The following is a 19517-nucleotide window of genomic DNA, read 5'->3' on the forward strand; positions in this document are numbered from 1 at the left end:
CGACAGAGAGCAAACTGAGGGTTGCTGGAGGGAGGTGGGTGAGGGATGGGCCAAATGGGGGATGGGCTCTAAAGAGGGCACTTGTTGGGATGAGCACTGGGTGTTGTATGTAAGAGATGAACCACTAAATTCTACTCCTGAAGTCAATACTAAACTACTATACTATATGTTAACTAACTGGAATTTAAGGAAAATCTTGGAAGAAAAAAAATGATGATGTCGATGATGATAGCAATTATAGCAATACCACCTCAGCCCCATTTACATAGTGTTCACTATGTGCCAGGCACTGCTGTAAGTGGTTTTCATCTAGGGAATTCATTTAATCCTCACAAGCACCCTAGGAGATAAGTGCTGTTAATCACTCCCACTTTACAGATAAGGAAACTGACCTACAGGGAGGTTAGTAGCTTGCCCAATGCTGCGGTCAGTCAGTAGAGAACTCAGGCTGGGACTGGCATCTAGGCAGTCAGATTCCACGTGTAAACTTACAACCACTCTGCTATCCTGCCTTCAAAGGCAGCACTGGACAGGCATTGAAGTGTTCCCTGTGCTATGAGAGCATCATCCAGGGGACATGGAGAGGGGAGGCTCATACCCTTAACCACAAGGGAGATGGGGTCAGGAGAAGGAGATGTTTGAGTTAAATCTTAGAAGAAAGGATGCCCGAGCAGTTCGATGTTTGTGCCTCATTTAGGAGAACTGCCTTTATTTCAGGGAGCTCTGTGGATCTCTGCACTTCTACTTACTTCCAGGAGGCAGTTGTTTTATCTTATACCCTAAATGACTTGAGTATGCTCTAAACCCAAAGAGCTACAGTGATCAGAGGAGAAGGGAGGAGAAGCCCCACCTCGTAGCCACGTTCCTCCGCACACAGCTTGCCCAGAGACATCTGCGTCTTCACGCGGCGCACGGCGCACTCCTTGTCAGAGAGCCCATCTGAATGCGAGGATATCTCAATGGGGATCTCTGGCGTCTGGGACAGCAGATCATCTAGCTTCTCCGCCAGGCGGTCTTCCAGTTTATCCGCTAACTCATCAGGACTGTTGGAGTGGTCGCTGGTATTTCCCTCCTCTCCATCAGACACAGAGAAATTCTCAGAGCTAAAGGTTGAATACGACTGGCAGCTGCTGATACAGCGATGGGGCCTAGAACCACAAAAAACCAGAGGACCTTAATCACAGGAACAGCTACTGTTCTTAGACCATAGCCTTGGTGAGAGGTTTTCTAGGTTTCTCCCTGCCCCCGAGGGAGACTCAAAACTCCAGGTGGATAGACACTATTAAATTTTATAAGACCAGTGCTCTAACCCCTGAGCTATGGAGCCAACACTATTAAATTTTAAAGCAAACGAGAAGGAAATTTGCATTTCCTGTTCATTTGGTTTGTATGTTTATGTGGCTAAACAGTACACTCCACTGTTGATGGCTACTACTGGTCTTTGAGAAACTCAGCAGCTCTGATCACAGTTGTGTACACGCATGCATGGTATGGAAAAGTTCAAACTGAAATTCAGCTGCTTATACACAGACCTCCCAGATTCTTACAGGTAAACGAGTCTTGAGAGATTCTTTGGTCTAACTCATTTCTCAGGCCATAACACTAGAGCCAGACAAGGAAAGTGACTTGTTCCAGGCCACACCATCAGAGAAGGCAGAGCTGCAGCTTGGGCCGGGTCTACGCATACCCTGCTCAGTGTCATCGTCTACCAGCTGCATTTCCCACTGGGCATGGCGGCTGTGGAAGGCCACGTGTGTCCGTCCTGTCAGCCAACCCCCAGTGCAGATGAGCTTGGAAGGAACGTTCCCTCTGCAGCTATGGCCACTGCCTAGTCAGCTAATGACTGATTCCTGTTAACATGTGGGTTTAGCTCAGATGAGGCAAAATCTGCAGGGGGTGGGGAGCAGAGGGAGAATTTGCAAAAGTTCTTCAGTTTTTCCCCATTGTTTATAAGTAGCCTAGCAAATAAGAATGCTGTTAGTTCACTTTGGTTTCAAAAGAAAACAAATAATAAAAAGAAGACTGACTTTTTCCTCTGCCATTGTCAGATCTTTCTGTATCTCTTAGTACAAAGTGATTTTGATGGCATACGATCTGAGCCTCGCCAATGACAAGGTCAGGTGATAGGCTACAAGGCTGGGGGGATCAAGGACACCTGAAAAGAGCCTGTGGGAGAAGGAAATTAAAGTAGGACTTACACAACATCTCAAGGCTAGGAATCCAGAAAAGAGATAGGGAGCAAAATGTTATAAAAAGGAAAACCATGCAGTAAAAACATACATATAATTTGCATCATGGCCAACAAGAAAGGCGGGAAGCCATTAGGTGGGCTGAGTGTATGATGTGTCATGGGAACAAAGCTGGGAGTCACGTAATTGTGATGTCGGTAGAGTGAGTTCAGAGAACGAAAAGACATTTTACTCAGATTCAATCTCACTGCATAGGAGAAACCAAGGAGGCAATAAGGCAGCAATAGCAATGTGGCAGGAATAGCTCAGGGGATGAGAACAGATTTCAATTCTTTGTACAGCGTTGGGACCCAGAATACAATTTACCAAAGGAATCCCTTGGTTTGCAGAGAATTCCTGTTTCTGGGCAGGTACACAAACCTTTCTGGCAGATTCTTAGAGCCATATTCTTCAAGAACAGAATGCCTAATTGCAGAAAAGGCTTTCTTGGAGGAAAACTACCTTCCCCACTCCTACATAAGGGCAGCTCTTTTCTAGAAGTAGGGGGATGTAGTACTTCTTTAATTTACAATGACTATTTCTGGCTAAGCACGAAGCTAATTTTAAGGCTGGGTTGAAGGAGGACTCAACCTAATTAATTATACTTAACTTGAGGCATAAAATCCAAGGCATGGAGAGTGCTATGGACTGAACTGTGTTCCCTCCCACCTCCACCCCAATTAGTATATTGAAGCCCTACCCCAGTGTGACTGAATCTGGAGATAGGCTCCTAGGAGATAATTAAGGTTAAATGAGATCATAAGTGCAGGTCCAAAATCCCACGGGACTGTGATCTTATAAGAGGAAGATATTTTCCCTTCCCTTCATTCCCTTCTCCACCTTCTCTGTCCCATACTCCCCCACCTCAACCCTGTAAGGACACAGCAATAAGGCTGCTGTCTGCAAGCTAGGAAGAGAGTCCTCACCAGGAACCTTGATCTGGGACTTCCCAGCCTCCAGAACCGTGAAAGATAAATTCCCATTGTTTAAGCCACCCAGCCTGTGGTATTTTGTTATAGCAGCCCAAGAGACTAATAAAAGGAGATACACCAGAAACGAATGATATTATCCACAAAACAGCATGGCCATCTCTCATAAAATTCCCACTACATTCTCAAATGCACATTGAATCCATATTTATACTCCTCATCTTGAAGTTCCTAAGAAATGAATTCTGATGAACTAGAATCTGCTGTGCATAGCCAGCCGCCAAAATGTGGCAATGGGAAAGGAAGAATTGTGAGTTCAAATCTCCCTACCAGGTGGTTGTTCGAAGGTGATCTGTGACTGAACAGGAGGTATGGCAAACTCAGGATTTTCCCCATTACAATGAAAGCAGTCACAGGTGTTTATTGGTTTTACCTCTGTCTTCGTGGAAATTCAACTTCACTATCTACTTCCCCTTCTTCTTCTTCTGAGGAGTCATCTCCACTCTGAGGAGAACAAGGGGAGAGTTTTACCTCAATCTGTCTCTGTCTCTCTCTCTCTCTCTCATACACACATACACACACACACTCCATATAAAAGATTTAATTATAATAAAAAGGCATTGAATAGTAGTTTGCTGAATGTCATCTTTAAACATATATAAACATATATTTATTCATTCAGCAACTTTTCCTCAGTGTCCATGATGACTGGGTCTGTGCTCTTTGCTGGAAGACACACAGACCTGAGTAAATGTGAGCCTTGCCCTCAGGTAGGTGAGGACTCCATGAGACTGTCCAAGGTGAGCGATGAGGAGGGGAAAGTAGAGACAAGGTCTGGATTTGGCGGCAGCCTTATAATTATTGTTATTCATGGTTCCAGGCCCTGACACAGGGACTCCACCAAGAAGTGATCTTTCAATTCTTCAAAACCTAACAACTACTTTCCCCCTTTTATGTCACCAGTCACCTTTTCACTAATATTATAGTTACTATGCTTGTATCATTTGCACTACTAAGGCATACATTATTTGAGGGTCAGGCCATATCTTGTATTGTATTTCTCATTCCACCATGAATACCACACTGCATACACTGCACTAAACAGGTGCTCAGTACATTATTGAGCCCGCATGTTGGCCAGGATAAAGGAGCTCTGCTTGGGACATCTGAGGCCTTGTGACTGCTAGGGCTCTGAGGTTCATCTGGAAGTCTGGGTAAGTGTCCTGAGAAGATGATCTTCCTTCACAGGAAGAGTCCATTTCTCTTTGAGGACATAAGAACAGTCACACTTAAAATCAGCTGTCCTTACCCACAGAATCATGATGCACTGGATTACTATCACCCCTTGTGAGGTGGGTAACTGGGCCCAAGTAATCGTACCAAAGTTTGAGGGTAATTTACTTTTAAAGTCAGGGTTTTTTTAAATTTTTTTAAAAATGTTTTTATTTATTTTGGAGACAGAGAGTGACAGAGCATAAGCAGGGAAGGAGCAGAGAGAGAGGGAGACACAGAATCTGAAGCAGGCTCCAGGCTCTGAGCTGTCAGCACAGAGCCTGATGTGGGGCTCGAACTCACAGACTGTGAGATCATGACCTGAGCTGAAGTCGGACACTTAACCAACGGAGCCACCCAGGTGCCCCTTAAAGTCAGTTTTAATATTCCATCACTCTTACCAATTTGTATTCTGATATGCCTGTTTGAGTAGTAAAGACAGGCATGGGGTTATACTGACTGCCGAGATGAGCATTTACCCTAGGCATACCTCGGAAGTGTATCCCGGTCGAGAGAAGTTGAACTGTCCTGTGGGAGTGCTGTTCCAGGGAGGCCAAATGTATGGGGTATGTGTTTCCTGGCCCGTGGGCCCAAAGAATGCATCAAAATGGCATCAGAATGGCTCAAAGATACATGTTACTTGGGAGGGGACTGGGGTGACTGCTAAAGGGTGTGGGGTTTGTTTGTGGGATGATGAAAATATTCTAAAATTGGTTGTGGTGGTGACTGCATAGCTATGAATAAAAGCACTGAGTTGTACACTTAATAGGAGAGCTTTATGGTATGTAAATTATATCTCAATAAAGTTGTTACTGAAAAAAATACATGTTACTGGCCATATAGGGAGTAAGAGCACCCAAAACACAACTTAATCTCTGGGAATGCTTAGTCACTCGGGAGAAGCACTCGGGAGAAGAAATACAGTTCTGAGATAGTAGCCCTCAGCTTCAACTTCTTTTTTTTTTTAAATTGAAGTGTAATTAATTTTTATATAAGTTCCAGGTGTGTAACATAGTGATTCAACAAGTGCATATATTATGCTATGCTTGCCAAAACAAGTATAGTTATCATAGGTCACCTTACAAAGTTATTACAGTATTATTGACTATATTTCCTATGCTTTACTCTTCATCCCTTGTGACCTATTTATTTTAGAACTGGAAGTCCGAACCTCTTAACCCCCTTTACCTATTTCACCCATTCCCCCACCCCCACCCCTTTGGCAACCACTAGTTCTCCACATTTATGAATCTATTTCTTCTTTGTTCATTTGTTTTGTTTTTTAGATTCCACACATAAGTGAATGATATGGTATCTGTCTCTTTATGTCTGACTTATTTCACTTAGCATAATACCCTTTAGGTCCATCCACGTTGTCACAAATGGCAAGATTTCATTCTTTTTTTATGTCTGAGTATATCCCATTGTATGTATGTATGAATATATGTATGTATGTAAGTGTGTATGTGTGTGTGTGTGTATAAGTGCACACACACACACACACACACACACCATATCTTCTTTATCCATTCATCCATTGATGGACACTCAGGTTATTTCCGTATCTTGGCCATTGTAAACAATACTGCAATAAACACAAGGGTGCACATATTTTTTCTAATTAGTGCTTTCGTTTTCTTTGGGTAAATACCCAGAAGTGAAGTTACTAGGTCATAGGGTGGTTCTATTTTTAATATTTTGAGGAACCTCCATACTGTTTATCATAGTGGCTGCACGAGTTGACATTCCCACCAACACTGCACATGAGTTCCCTTTTTTCCACATCCTCTCCAACTTGTTATTTCTTATCTTCTTGATGCTAGTCATTCTTTTTTTATTTAATGTTTACTTATTTTTGAGAGAGAGACACACATACACAGAGTGGGCGTGGGGGAGGGGCAGAAAAAAAGGGGATGACAGAATCTGAAGCAGTCTCCAGGCTCCATGTTGTCAGCATAGAGCCTGACATGGGGCTCGAACCCACAAACTGTGAGATCATGACCTGAGCTGAAGTCAGATGCTTAACCAACTGAGCCACCCAGGCATCCCTGATTCTAGTCATTCTGAATTATATGTCAACTTCTTTTAAATGTCTAGTTGACCAAAACAAGCTCATTTACATTTTAGACCCTTTCATTCCTTCACCTGAGCTCCTGCTGAATGTTGCTGAAGTGAAGCATTACTGAAGGACTGAGTGGGTATCTGCCCTGTGCTAAATACTTTTCATACATAATCTTATTTTTAACTCATTAGCAAAATGAGCTAACATTTTTGGAAGATTGTTATGTTCCAGGCCCTGTTCAAAATGCTTTATATGTATTAACCCATTTAATCCACATCAGCCAGTGAGGCAGGGGCCAGTATTTGCCCCATTTATAGACAAGGGCAGCATAGAGGTTCTAAATGTAAGAGCCTTGCTTTGAACTCATTTCTCTCTGGCTCCCAGGCTCATGCTGTTAACCACTATGGTAGACTGCCTCCAAGCTAATAAACCCTAGGCATCTAGTGGGTGAGGAGGAGAAGAACAGGTTTGAATGACAAAGAACTCGCTGGGTCATGATGGTTATTAATAAAGGCAGGGCTTTCCAAAATATACTGTTTTTCTTAATATTTTATTTTTTCTTAAGTAGGCTCCACAACTAACGTGGGACTTGAACTCATGACCCTAAATTCAAGAGTCACATACATGCTCTACCAACTGAGCCAGGCAAACCCTCCTCCAAAATATATTATGAAGAAGGCTAGTTCCATGGGATATTAATAGATGTTATTTTTAAAGCCATTATGGCCAACTAGGTGAGGAAAATGCTGGATTAAACAAGGTACAGTATGATTTTTTTTTTTTTCCAGAGAGAGGGTACAAGTGAATGAGGGGCAGAGAGAGAGGGAGAGAGAAAGAATTCCATGAGGGGCAGAGAGGGAGGAAGAAGAGGGTGAGAGAGAGAAGCAGGGTTCAGCTGATGCAGGGTTCCAGCTTACCCGAAGTGGGACACATGCTCACCCAAAGCGGGGCTGGAGCTCACCGGATGCGGTGTTCAAACAGCTGAACTGTGAGATCATGACCTGAGCTGAAGCCCAATGCTTAACCGACTGAGCCACTCAGTCGCCCCTGTATGATTTTTTTAAAGCCTAGGATTTGCTGATGTGCACAAGGAATCTCCAAGAGAGGACAGAGAATACTGTTTTTCAAACTTGTTTTATAATGGGACCCTTCCTTCTTGCAACATCCATCATGACTAGGCTAGGGTAGTTCTAGTTTTGATTACAGATCCCTGGTTATCTATTATCTATTATCTATTATCTATTATCTATTATCCCTGGTTATCTATCTATAACTTATATATATTTGAACCAGTCCTCTGGGGTCAGTAGTTCCCAAAGTGTATTCTCTCTATCACTTAAGCAGTGTGGCAAGAGAGCATCTAAGCTAAAAAAAAAACCCTTCTGTTTATGCTTCTGCCATCTCATCCTTTTACAAAACGGACACGTGTTACACATGTTTTCCAATATGCACCACACGACAGGCTCTAACATTCCATGAAGGCCGTGGCACACACTGCTGTTGTCATTACGGCTTACCTTTTGCAGGGGCCTTGTGTTTCGAGGTAGCACTGGGGGGGTGACGTGATGAGGGATGCCAAGGGATGATGCAGACCTACAGCCTTTGAATTCATTTTCTTCCATTTTCTCAGAACCCTGGGCATTTTCCGAGAGGGGATTGTGTGCTGGTGACTTGAAAAGGTCGGGTCTCCTCCCCACTGGCTCAGCAGAGGGTATGTCTAAAGAACCACACCGTTCTGGCCTGCACTGGAGGCAGGGGTCATAAGGGTCAGCCTGACAACAGCCCCAGGGGCCAGCTGGGCCCTCGTCAGGCTCAGAACTTCTCCAGCAATCTGCCGCCATGGCTGTGGAGATGAGGTCAGGGCTAGAGCCAGGCATCTGTCTTTGAGCATGGTTGCTGAGTGGGCTCCGCAGGGCTGCTGCTGGGCCAAAATACCTCAGGTTGTTGGCGCAGGTTGCAATGTCCTGTCCGTGCATGTTGAGTCTGGGATGGTGACTCTGAGGCACGGCAGGAGGGCATTGCTGGTATTGCTGCTGCAGAGGATTATGGTGATGGGAAGAAGGGTACTGGGATTGAGCTTGGTGTACATAAGTGGGATGGGGTGAATTTTCTTGCACTGGCTGGTTTTTCAAGATCGCTGCAAAGTCACTATGGCTGCCTCTGCTATTCCCTCGGCGGTGGCGGGGTTTGCTCCGATATCGGCTCTTGCTGCTTGAGGTGGACATTTTGGGACTTCCAGACAAAGGGGATGCGGCGGGAGCCACCTCCATACTGGGGATACCTTCAGATCTCAACAGATCTGGCCTGGGAGAAAACAAAAGGTTGAGTTTTAAACGTATGAAAATACACATTCAAGTTAGGGGAAATGTAACCCAAACCTTAAGATACACACACACCCTGTGATACAGCAGTCACGTAGGCAGGGATTTATCCAGTGGAGACAACAGATGTGCATGAAGATGTGTGTCTGAAGATGTTATGTTATACCATAGTTTAAAACACCAGAAAATTAGAAGCAACTTAGATGTTCACCCATAGAGGATTTCCTTTATTCCTTTTGGATATTATTCTGTGCCTCACTAGCTAAGGTGCTCAATCCCTTTAAATTCTAATTCTACCCTATAGGCTTCTTAATCTCTTCCTTATAATCTCATCTATCAGCCTGGTGTCAATATGCCAAAGCATAGGCATGGGTTTGCCCATGATCAGAAATCTGTCTGATGATGGATCTAGATAGATCCCACAAAAGATCACAAATCACAGGGGTCTGATACAAGAGAAGGAAACCTCAGATTAATTAGGCAAGAGGCTAAGCTCAAGGATCTTGGTTTAGACATGGTCTCCTGGGTCTGGGACTATGTCCATCCATCTCTGTATGGGAGGGGCATTAGCAGGGAGCCCTGCTCACACTCAGTACTCAAAAATGTTTAAGGAAGACTGAGAAAGGGGTGGAGCCAGAGGAAGGGGAAACAGTACGGAGCCTAGGAGGTTGAACAGACCCAGCAAGAGAAGGGCCAGTGAGGAGTGACCTGGCATTGTCCTGGCTCCTTATGGGAGGAGGTCCTCTCACAGTCCTGTTTTCAAGTGCTGTCTGGGCTGGTCATGTAGGTCATGTGCAAGAGGAAGCCAGAGCTTGAAGGTAAACCTCACACACACTGATTCCAGGGTGCACAGGTAAACAATAGCTGGTTTCTGATTGATGAATGGGTATGGGCAGAGACTTGAGGATATCAGGTAGGACCACTACATCCTTCCTTCTTTGGGACCAGATAGACACAAATCAGCAAATTACAGAGCAGGAAGACCCAAACTTTTTTTAAACAACAGAATCTTTTTCTTAAATGAATTATGAAAAATTCAGTATATAAAATAGATATAGTAAGAGAACAGACTGGTGGTTTCCAGATATGGGGAGTAGGAGAAGATGGGTGAAATGGGTGAAGAGCATCCAAAAGGTGCAAACTTCTGGTTATAAAATATATAAGTCCTGTGGATGTAATGTACAGCATGGAGACTATAGTTAATGATACAGTTGATCTTTGAATAACAGGCACGGTCAAAAATCCAAGCATAACTTTTGACTCCAGAAAACTTAATAATAGCCTGCTGTTGACCAGATGTCTTACTGATAAGATAAATAGTGGATTCATACATATGTTGTATATTATATGTATTATATACTGTATTTTTAAAGTGAGCTAGGGAAAAGAAAATGTTAAGAAAATCATAAGAGAAAATACATATACCGGACTGTGCTGCAAAACATTCACATATAAGTGCATCTGTTGGAAACCATGTTGTTCAATCGTCAGCTGTTTCAAATATTGCATATTTGAAAGTCTCTAAGAGGTCTTGAAAGTTATTATCACAAGAAAAAAATGTATTTATTTATTTAAAAAAATTTTTTTTAATGTTTATTTTTGAGAGAGAGAGACACACACACACAGTGCAAGTGGAGGAGGGGCAGAGAGAGAGGAAGACACAGAATCCGAAGCAGGCTTCAGGCTCTGAGCTGTCAGCACAGAGCCCTACGTGGGACTCGAACCCACAAACTGTGAGATCACGACCCGAGCCGAAGTCAGACACTTAACCGATTGAGTCACTCACGTGCCCCCAAAATGTAATTATTTATGCTGAATTATTTATGCAGATGAATGGATCACATAACTAGAGTTCTGTGATAATTATTTCAAAATATATACATGTTTATTGAATTGTTACATTGTACACTTGAAACTAATATGATGTTTTATGTCAAGTATATCTCCCGCCCCGCCCTACCCCGCCAGATATAGTGGAACAGTTGAAGAGGGGTGGCAGAGTAGAACCCCCTCCCAGGGCTCCCGCTCCTCATCTTCTCTACTTCTGCAGTAATCCCTGACACCTCTATGCGGGCCCAGGGGTGTCTCAGACGTTGCTTGAAAACCACAGATACAGTCCCGTCTTCACCTTATGTGAGGAGGAATCCAAAGCCCAAGTGCCTCATGGTCTCACAGTGCATTACTGGCAAAATCCAGACAAGAAGTTTCTCCTAATTTCCAGTCTGGCTTATCAGAGATTCAGAGCACAAGCTTAAAGGTACCTACAAATCACTTGGGGCTTATTAAAATGGTTGAATAGGTCAGGTTTGGGGCCTAAGAGTCTGCATTTCTAATAATGTGAGCACACGAGCAGGGGAGGGCTGAGAGAGAGAGGCAAAGAGCGAATCCCAAGTAGGCTCTGTGCTGACAGTGCAGAGCATGACACGGGGCTCGATCCATGAACTGTGAGATCATGACCTGAGCTGAGAAATCAGGAGTTGGATGCTCAACCGACTGAGCCACCCAGGCGACCCAAGAGCTAACACACTCTCAGATGATGCTGAACTGAGGACCGCATTTGAGTAGCTAGGGCTCACCGGAAATTAGTAGGTATCAGGTTGTAGGAGATGGGTTTTTCTTCTTTCTCAGGAGGACGGTTCAAGGCTCATCTTAGAACAGAAGTTCCAGGTAACACTGGTATATAATAATGTGGGCAGGGTATTGTGCTGCTATAAGCGTCTTCCTGCCTCAGATTCATGGTTCTGTAGTCACCTGGCCAAATTGTGCCAGAGAAAGTATGTGAATTGAGGAGGTCCTGGGGCTTTTACTGAGGCAAGAGAGCCATCCAAGGCCCAGTTATGGGTATCTACTTACACAGTGACTGGCCAGGGTGGGACCTAAAAGAGAGCTGAGGTAGAAGTGTCCCGGGGCACTGGGTGGCTCAGTTGGTTAGGCGACCAGCTTCGGCTCAGGTCATGATCTCACAGTTTGTGAGTTTGAGCCCCGTGTCGGGCTCTGTGCTAATAGCTCAGAGCCTGGAGCCTGCTTCAGATTCTGTGTCTCCCTCTCTCTCTACCCCTCCCCTGCTCATGCTGTGTCTCTCTCTGCCTCTCAATAATAAGTAAACGTTAAAAAAAATTAATAAGTGTCCTAAGTCAGGTGAAGCCTGCTTTTATTGAACCTAGCAGTACAAATAACAATGTCACAGAATAACAATGATACAGCACTTCACCATTTACAAAGCACTTTATAATGTATAAAACACTTGTTTCCTATGATTCATTTTCCAATATTCATTTTATAGATAATGGCACTGAGGGATCCTACAGGTTAATTGGCTTGTATCCATCACAAAATAGGTTAAATGCCAGGACTCATAACTCAAACCCCAGTCTTTTTAGCTCTTCCCCATTCCAAGCTTCTCTTTATTATGAGGTGTTTAGACTATTGTACTGGATTATACTTACTTGTGATAGGCTTAGTGGATCCATACTTGAACTCCGATTCTCTTCTTTTTAGTCCCCAACTGAACCCAGACTGACACACCATAGATGGTGGATGGTTTTTCCTCTCTGATCTCCTCAAAGGTCACTGGGCTTCTAACTTAATCATTGGACTGTCCAAATAATCTGAAACTGAAATCCTTCAGGGGCAAGTAGAACTCTTTGCAGCTCAAAGACCTGTTCCAGGTTGCCTTCCTGGATGAGTTCAGTTAGCTTGGAGACTAAGCATCTGCTGATGATGGCAAACTCTTCCAAACATATTCCTCATAGCCAAAATTAAAAGTAAACGTGAGCTCATACTATTTTCTCCTCCAAAGCTCTTAGTTTTTTCTGTAGCGGAATGGAGGTAGGAGCCAGAAGGTGAACTCTGTCCCTGATTAATACAGCAAAACAAAGAGGTGTTGGGATCTTCAGAGGTTTTGCCAGGTGCCATCTGCAAACAGTTTCTCAGAACTGACTAGAAGGTGGTCAGGGGTGGTAAGTAAAAGCAAAATTGGAATTAATCCATGTAGTTACTCCTTAGTAGTTTAGATTTCTATTAGTCATGCTATGGTAGAATGGCCACCATTCTCAAAGCCTTAAAATACATTTTTGGTTTTAATTTTGTCCTTACTTTGATCCTTACTGCATTGTTCTCAAGTCTCACCATTAGGTCTATACCCCAGGTTTAGGGACATTTCTCTCCCCTACATTACTTGGCTGGAACAGAGTCCATTCTCCATTATTTGGGAGGAATGGGGATCTAGCAGAGCCTGATAATAAAACAACTGACTAGAAGAACATTCTAAGATTAAAATAATACAAGGAAAATGTGCCGTAATTAGTGGAAAGGGCAATCTTTTAAAAAATTATTCAAAAACTAATTTTTAGCACCTATGGTTTATAATTTTATCTTAAAATTTTTTTTTAACATTTATTCATTTTTGAGAAATAGGGTGTGAGTGGGGAGGGGCAGAGAGCAAAGGAGATACAGAATCCAAAGCAAGCTGCAGGCTCTGAGCCGTCAGCACAGAGCCCGAAGTGGGGCTCAAACTCACAGACCATGAGATCATGGCCTGAGCTGAAGTCGGACGCTTATCTGACTGAGGTACCCAGGCACTCTTCACATTTATCTTTTTAAACTTCACAGAAGTCCCATGCAGGAGTAGAAATGACGGTACCCACACGGTTGGGTATAGGTAATTATCAAAGCCCCTCCTTTTGTTTTTGGTGGTAGATTTATAGACACTTACTACATTATTAAAAAGAACTCAATGAATAAATAAAAGTGGGACATACATGGACCAATGTTGCATAAAACAAGAATTATGATGAACCCAATTATGTGTGCTACGGGTCAAAAAAAGAAAAAGAAATCTCATGTGTGATCGTTATACCATTTTACCTATGGGGTTGACAGAGGTCAAGTGACGTGACCCACATCATGCAGTTTATCAGAGGCAGAGCTGGGATTTGAATCTAGGTCTGTCTGGCCCCCAGTGCTTTTTCTTTTCACTATTCCATGCTAAGTCAATAAATATCTCTGTCCTCAGACAGTAAAAACTAGACTCCTAGAGTTTGTGACACATTCTCTCGCTTTCCCATCCTGTTTTATCTAGAGGCAAGTGTGCCAATGATGAGCTACGGAGTGGACACACCAACCATGATGTGATAACGTATATTTAGGGAGATATTTTCCCATTTCTCTGAATACCAGGTTGGGACAGTGTCTCACCGTTTGGTCTGCATCCCTGATTTATGAGGCGCACCTTTCCTCTTCATGAGTTTCTCCATGGCGTTGGGGTGGATTATTGGACGGACGGGGTGTCGTTTGTAAGTTCCAGGGTACTTCTTTTCTACTGCTTGCTCACGCCTGCAGAACGAAAGGAAAAGCCACATCTCAGTCACTGCAGACAGATGGGCAGAATGTTTTCACAGGCTAATTCCACTCACAGATGTCGGGCACACTTAACAGATATATGCTCTTTGAATTACAAGGTTACTATTCAGGTTAAAAAGGGGAGAAAAGATATGAAATTCAACTAATGTGACTTAACTGTGCTCTTCTACTCTCAGGTGGACTCAGGGGCTGACCTTCCCTCCCCCAACACACCTCATGGGAGACACAGTGTGATGGTAGATGACCTACTTATTTTCGGTTGCTGTTTTGGTCGGGACCAGCGGGTTTTCTTGCCCTTGTCAAGAATACCTTAAACCACTTTCATCAGCCACCTTACTTCCCTGTGGGGGGGCAAAAAGCTCCCACTCATCCACACCAAGCTTTTCTAGAAATGAGGACTCTTTCTTGGGGTCATTCAATAGGGTGAAGTTGCAAATGGCTATCAAGTGCACATTTCTCTACGACGAGCTCTGCAGCAGCTCCACCCAACTGAAACTTCTTCAGGGGAAGAGACCTGCACACAGCACATCCCTTAGGGAATGTTGGGTAATTGAATAAAGTATTTGCTATTTTTAGTTTTGAGTAGTAGCAGTGTGGAGGAGCAGTACATTTCTGCTGATTGGTAGACCCGACTCAGTAAGGACAGACAGAAGTCTGGATACATACTTAATGAGCTCCTTCTCCCGCATTTCCAGCTGCAGCATGATGGCACTCAGTTCCATGTATAAATTATTAGCCCGCTCAAGTTTTCTCTCATAGTGTTCACGAATATCCAAAGCATGCCTATCAAAGAAAATACAGCATCAGCAAAGCTGGCTACCTTGGGGGAGAACAAAGAATCACACTAATGAAATAAGAACCAGGATGGTTTATCTCAAAAACATTGGTGTGGGGCGCCTGAGTGGCTTAGTTGGTTAGGCATCTGACTTCAGCTCAGGTCATGATCTTGCGGTTCACAGGTTCGAGCCCTGTGTTGGGCTCTGTGCTGACAGCTCGGAGTCTGGAGCCTGCTTCAGATTCTGTGTCTCCCTCTCTCTCTGCCCCTTCCTGGCTCGCACTCTGTCTCTCTCTCAAAAATAAACATTAAAAAAAAAAAGCATTGGTCTGAGTGTCATCTAAATTTAAGGATGCCCTTTTTGATGTAATGACTCTGACAAGTTGGAGTGGGGGATGGGAAACCCAAGCTTTCACTTGGTTTATCCTTAGGGGTCACATCAAGCTATACAGAATAGCCAGGAGGGCCACAGATAAAATCTGAATGTGATTTGTGTATAATTTGTAGCCTTTGTGCAGTGTTGACGGTATCTTAATAAGAATACTATATGTTAATGGGAATATGCAATCAAGGCTGACCCCATGACCTTGCACTTATCTGTGGTACAGATCTTGCCTAATACAGTGGCTATCTATGATTGTGTCTTGTACCTCTTCATTGATCATAAGCACCTTGAGACCAGGTGCTATGTCTTATAAAGTGCTGCCTTCCAGGTCACCTAGGACAGGCACTGAATGAAGAAAGAGCATTGCTCCAAGAGTGTTTGCTGCAGAGATATAATAAAGGAGGATAACAAGATTGCAGGGAGAAGACAGAACAGCAGTATAAAGGACAGCTAACTTTTAAAGAGAATTAACAGTAAGTAGCACAGGTGAAAGGTGTGTACGAGGCAAAATGGTGATTCACAAGGAGAGTTCCTGCCAGTATCTGAAGATCTAGGGACAAGAAGAGATGGGAAGGACAGAGCGGCAGACCTGAGCTCTTCTCTGCGCCTCCGAATCAGTTCTTCATCTAATCGGTGTATACAGGTTCCCTCACTTTTGATCTTCTCAAAGTGTTTTTTCACCTCTTCTCTCCATTCAGCCTGGGTAGGACAAATTAGACTTTGTTAATAGTCTAGGAGTGTTAATCCCTGATAGAACCATGGGGTCATGTGCAAGATTTTTTTTCCCTGAATGCTTTTACTGAAGAGACTTAACAAATAAATGCTCAATAACTATTAGTTGATTACAGCAAAATACCTCATGCTCTGCTATCTGCACCCCCCACCCCACACACCATGACCTTATTTTCTGTATTTAGTCCAACATGTGATGCTGTCTCTTTTTCCAGTTTTCTTATAATACTGGCCACCAGAAATATCACAGCTGGCATACTAGCCATCACCCCTGGAATAAGAGCTCAGTTTTAAGTGAAGATGGTGGCTGAGGTGACCTGGTTAGAAAGAAAGGCTCTGATAACCCTCTGTATAAGTATATGCTAGTGAGAATATGATGATGTTTACAATTGGCTCCAGAAGTCCTCTTAGGTTCTGTTTATGAAAATACCTTGAAAAAATATTGGTAGAAGACCCAAGGGGAAGGAACAACAGGAGTTGGGAATAAAAATATAGGAAATTATACAGGAATTTGGGTGTGAGGGAAAGAACAGGAAAGGAGAAAGAGTATGGCTAAACTATTTAATAGTTGGACAAAATTTTTAGAATGGGGATAAATGTCTAATATGTGAGTTCAATTGTTCAAAATGTGAGCCCTTTCCAATTTCCTAAACCGTTAGTAAAGTCTCTGACATTCACCTTGACTTTGGATGAGTGTTTTTGTTTTTTTAGACATCAAGGAAAGGTGCTGAACTTCACGTTTGGGTCAATGACAGGACAAAGATAGAGAAACAGCCACAAGATGGCAGGGATGGGGCCCCAAAATTTTAGAAAGGTAGAGCCAGAGGGACCAGGAAATTATAAATTTCCCAGGAATTCACAGAAGCGTTAGGACACGGGACTTTACACAGAGCATGGAATTCCAAGCCCATTTTATCTAAATTTTAGGGAATAGAAAAACCTCTGCTGCAATATAGTCTACAGGCAATTTCTAGAAAAGAGCTAAAAGAGATATTTCCTCAAATTACATATAAACTACAATCCCCAAGAAGCTAATGAGACTAAGATAATTTCCAGTAAAGGCTAGACATATAACTAAATGCCTCTAATTACATATTCTTCCTCTGGAGCTATTCTATTACTTTTAGATTCATGTTTAAAATTATTTCTCTAGATCATGGAAGAAGTTATGCTTAAGTAATTGTGAAATTCCAGAAGGTTTCTCCCCAAATTTGCTATTTCTCATTTAGTTTTTAGAGGAAATCATATCATACGTATTTAAAAAGTGATCATCCTGCTAATCTATTTATAATACGCTAGACCTTCCTGTATCTCTCTATATATGTTGACTGACCATTGGAGAAAGATTTCTGTCAGTCAGCTGACTTTTGGGCACCAAACCTGCCGAACAACGTCATCAGAAAGTCAAGGTCATCAGAAAGTCAGATCCAGAATGCACTGCCCATTGTTTGGTAACAGTCTTTGACAGTATCTAAGCAATAAATGCAGGTTTGGTTGAGCTCCTAAAGTAATGCTGTTCTGTCAATCATCAGATCAAAGTCTGAAGTAAAAAGAATATCTGAGCCTCAAGAAGCCTAAGATCGGGGTGCCTGGGTGGCTCAGTTGGTTAAGCGTCTGACGTCAGGTCAGGTCATGATCTCACGGTTTATGAGTTCGAGCCTCACGTTGGGCTCTGTGCTGACAGCTCTGAGCCTAGAGCCTGCTTTGGATTCTGTGTCTCCCTCTCTCTCTCTGCCCTTCCCCCCACTTGCACTCTGTCTCTCTCTCTCTCTCTCTCTCAAAAATAAACACTAAAAAAAAATTAAAAAAAAAAAAAAAAAAAAGAAGCCTAAGATTGACAATCAAGAGATGTTAGACCAAAAAAGGATAAGGGAGCTGGCCAGGTCTGGGCCTTAAAGTGTCCTCTTTTGTGCAAAAACATATCAGTAGATCCTAGTACAATACCTAAAAAGAAGGGACCAGGAAAAGAAACATCTCCCTCTGGTGGTCAGGAATCAGATGTCACAGAATAGATTTTTTTTTTTTTTTTCCCATTTCTTGAGGAAATAAACCCTTTTGAAGATTGGAACCTATTAAAAAGGAGATATCCAAAAAGAAGTACCCCCTTCCCTATGAAGACGGAACAAGATATATGGGAAAACACCAGTACTGATTAATCATATATTTTCCCAGCAGGTATAGTGTTACTGGTAGATGTTAATTTTGGACTTTCACCACATTTGCTTAGAATCTTTACATTATAGGAGTTCCAATTTGCACTTAATCTTCAGTGCAGACATGTCTGGGTATATCTGAAAAAATGGAAGGTGGGTAGGCCTGAAACCAATTTGTAAAGACTGAGGTGCCTCGGAGAGAACATATGGCATGAGAGAAGGAGGAATCCTACATGAACCTGACCTATAACAAAGCCACGATAAGAGTGGAGAAGCATTTCCCATTGTTTCATTAAAATGCCTGTAAAACACTGGGCCATAAACAGCACTGCTCTGTTACCTTTAACAAAGTGTAACTCACCAGAGAAAGGAAGAGGTCATTGTGTAAATAGAACAATATGCAGCTTTGGAATCTTGAGAATTCCAAGCTTCAGTTACAGCAGGAAATGGCAGCACTCAGTGGGTGATGGCAGTGCCTTAAAGATACGGCAGCACCCAATAGATGCCAGCTGGGGACTATGGTCTTGTGGCAGAAAACAATGCTAACCCATAAAGTAATATCTAGCAGATACTAGGCAGGAGACTACTGTGTCTGGCCATTCAGTGGAAAGCAGAGCAGATGTTACAATGTATGAAGTTACTGAGATCCCCACTCTTTACTGGGGATTCCCCCAAAATGCACTGGGGGGGCAGTGAAGGGAGGGAACACGAGGTGCTTCACAAGGTATTCTTGCATAAGCAGGTAAGGGAAAAATCTAGTGACACCTAGGTTATTACCATTAATGGGATCCTTTAAAAAATTTTTTTAATTCTTTTCAAAAAAATGTTTATTTTTGAGAGAGAGAGAGAGTACAAGCAGGGCAAGGGCAGAGAGAGAGGTGGGGTACAGAGAATCCAAAGCAGGCTCTGCTGACAGCAGAGAGCCTGACGTGGGGCTTTGAACTTAAGAACCACAAGACAGTGACCTGAGCTGAAGTTGGATACTTAACCAACTGAGCCACCCAGGCACCCCAACTGGATCCTTTTAATGTCCCGGATAAGGCCTGGGAAAGGTCACAACATTTAAAAGGTTTTTGTCTTCTCCAGCCTTCCAGTTATTCAATCAGTAGATTGAATATGTAAATTCATAGAGACAGAAAGTACAACAGATTACCAGGGGCGAGGGGAGGAGGGAATGGGAAGTTATTGCTTAATGGGATGATGAAAACTTTTGGAAATTGTGGTGACAGTTTCACAATGTTGTGAATTTAATGAATGCCACTGAACCGTACACTTCAAAATGGGTAAAGTGGCAATTTT

At 43.0% G+C, this 19517-nt stretch overlaps 1 protein-coding gene across 5 annotated transcripts in view; it reads right to left on the reverse strand.

Annotated features, from left to right (window-relative positions):
- The window catches only part of MAP3K13 (mitogen-activated protein kinase kinase kinase 13), a 172800-nt gene that overhangs the window by 7222 nt on the left and 146061 nt on the right, over window positions 1–19517 (reverse strand). For all 5 annotated transcript variants that reach the window (XM_049628436.1, XM_049628437.1, XM_049628438.1 and 2 more), the window contains 6 exons: window positions 15923–16032; window positions 14840–14956; window positions 14009–14146; window positions 8009–8795; window positions 3591–3661; window positions 851–1148 (listed from right to left, as the gene is read on the reverse strand). In XM_049628436.1, the coding sequence (XP_049484393.1) occupies window positions 851–1148; window positions 3591–3661; window positions 8009–8795; window positions 14009–14146; window positions 14840–14956; window positions 15923–16032 (1521 nt within the window). The remainder of the gene's footprint in view (window positions 1–850; window positions 1149–3590; window positions 3662–8008; window positions 8796–14008; window positions 14147–14839; window positions 14957–15922; window positions 16033–19517) is intronic.

The sequence above is a fragment of the Panthera uncia genome, chromosome C2, assembly GCF_023721935.1.
Source record: "Panthera uncia isolate 11264 chromosome C2, Puncia_PCG_1.0, whole genome shotgun sequence".
Lineage (NCBI taxonomy): Eukaryota > Metazoa > Chordata > Mammalia > Carnivora > Felidae > Panthera > Panthera uncia.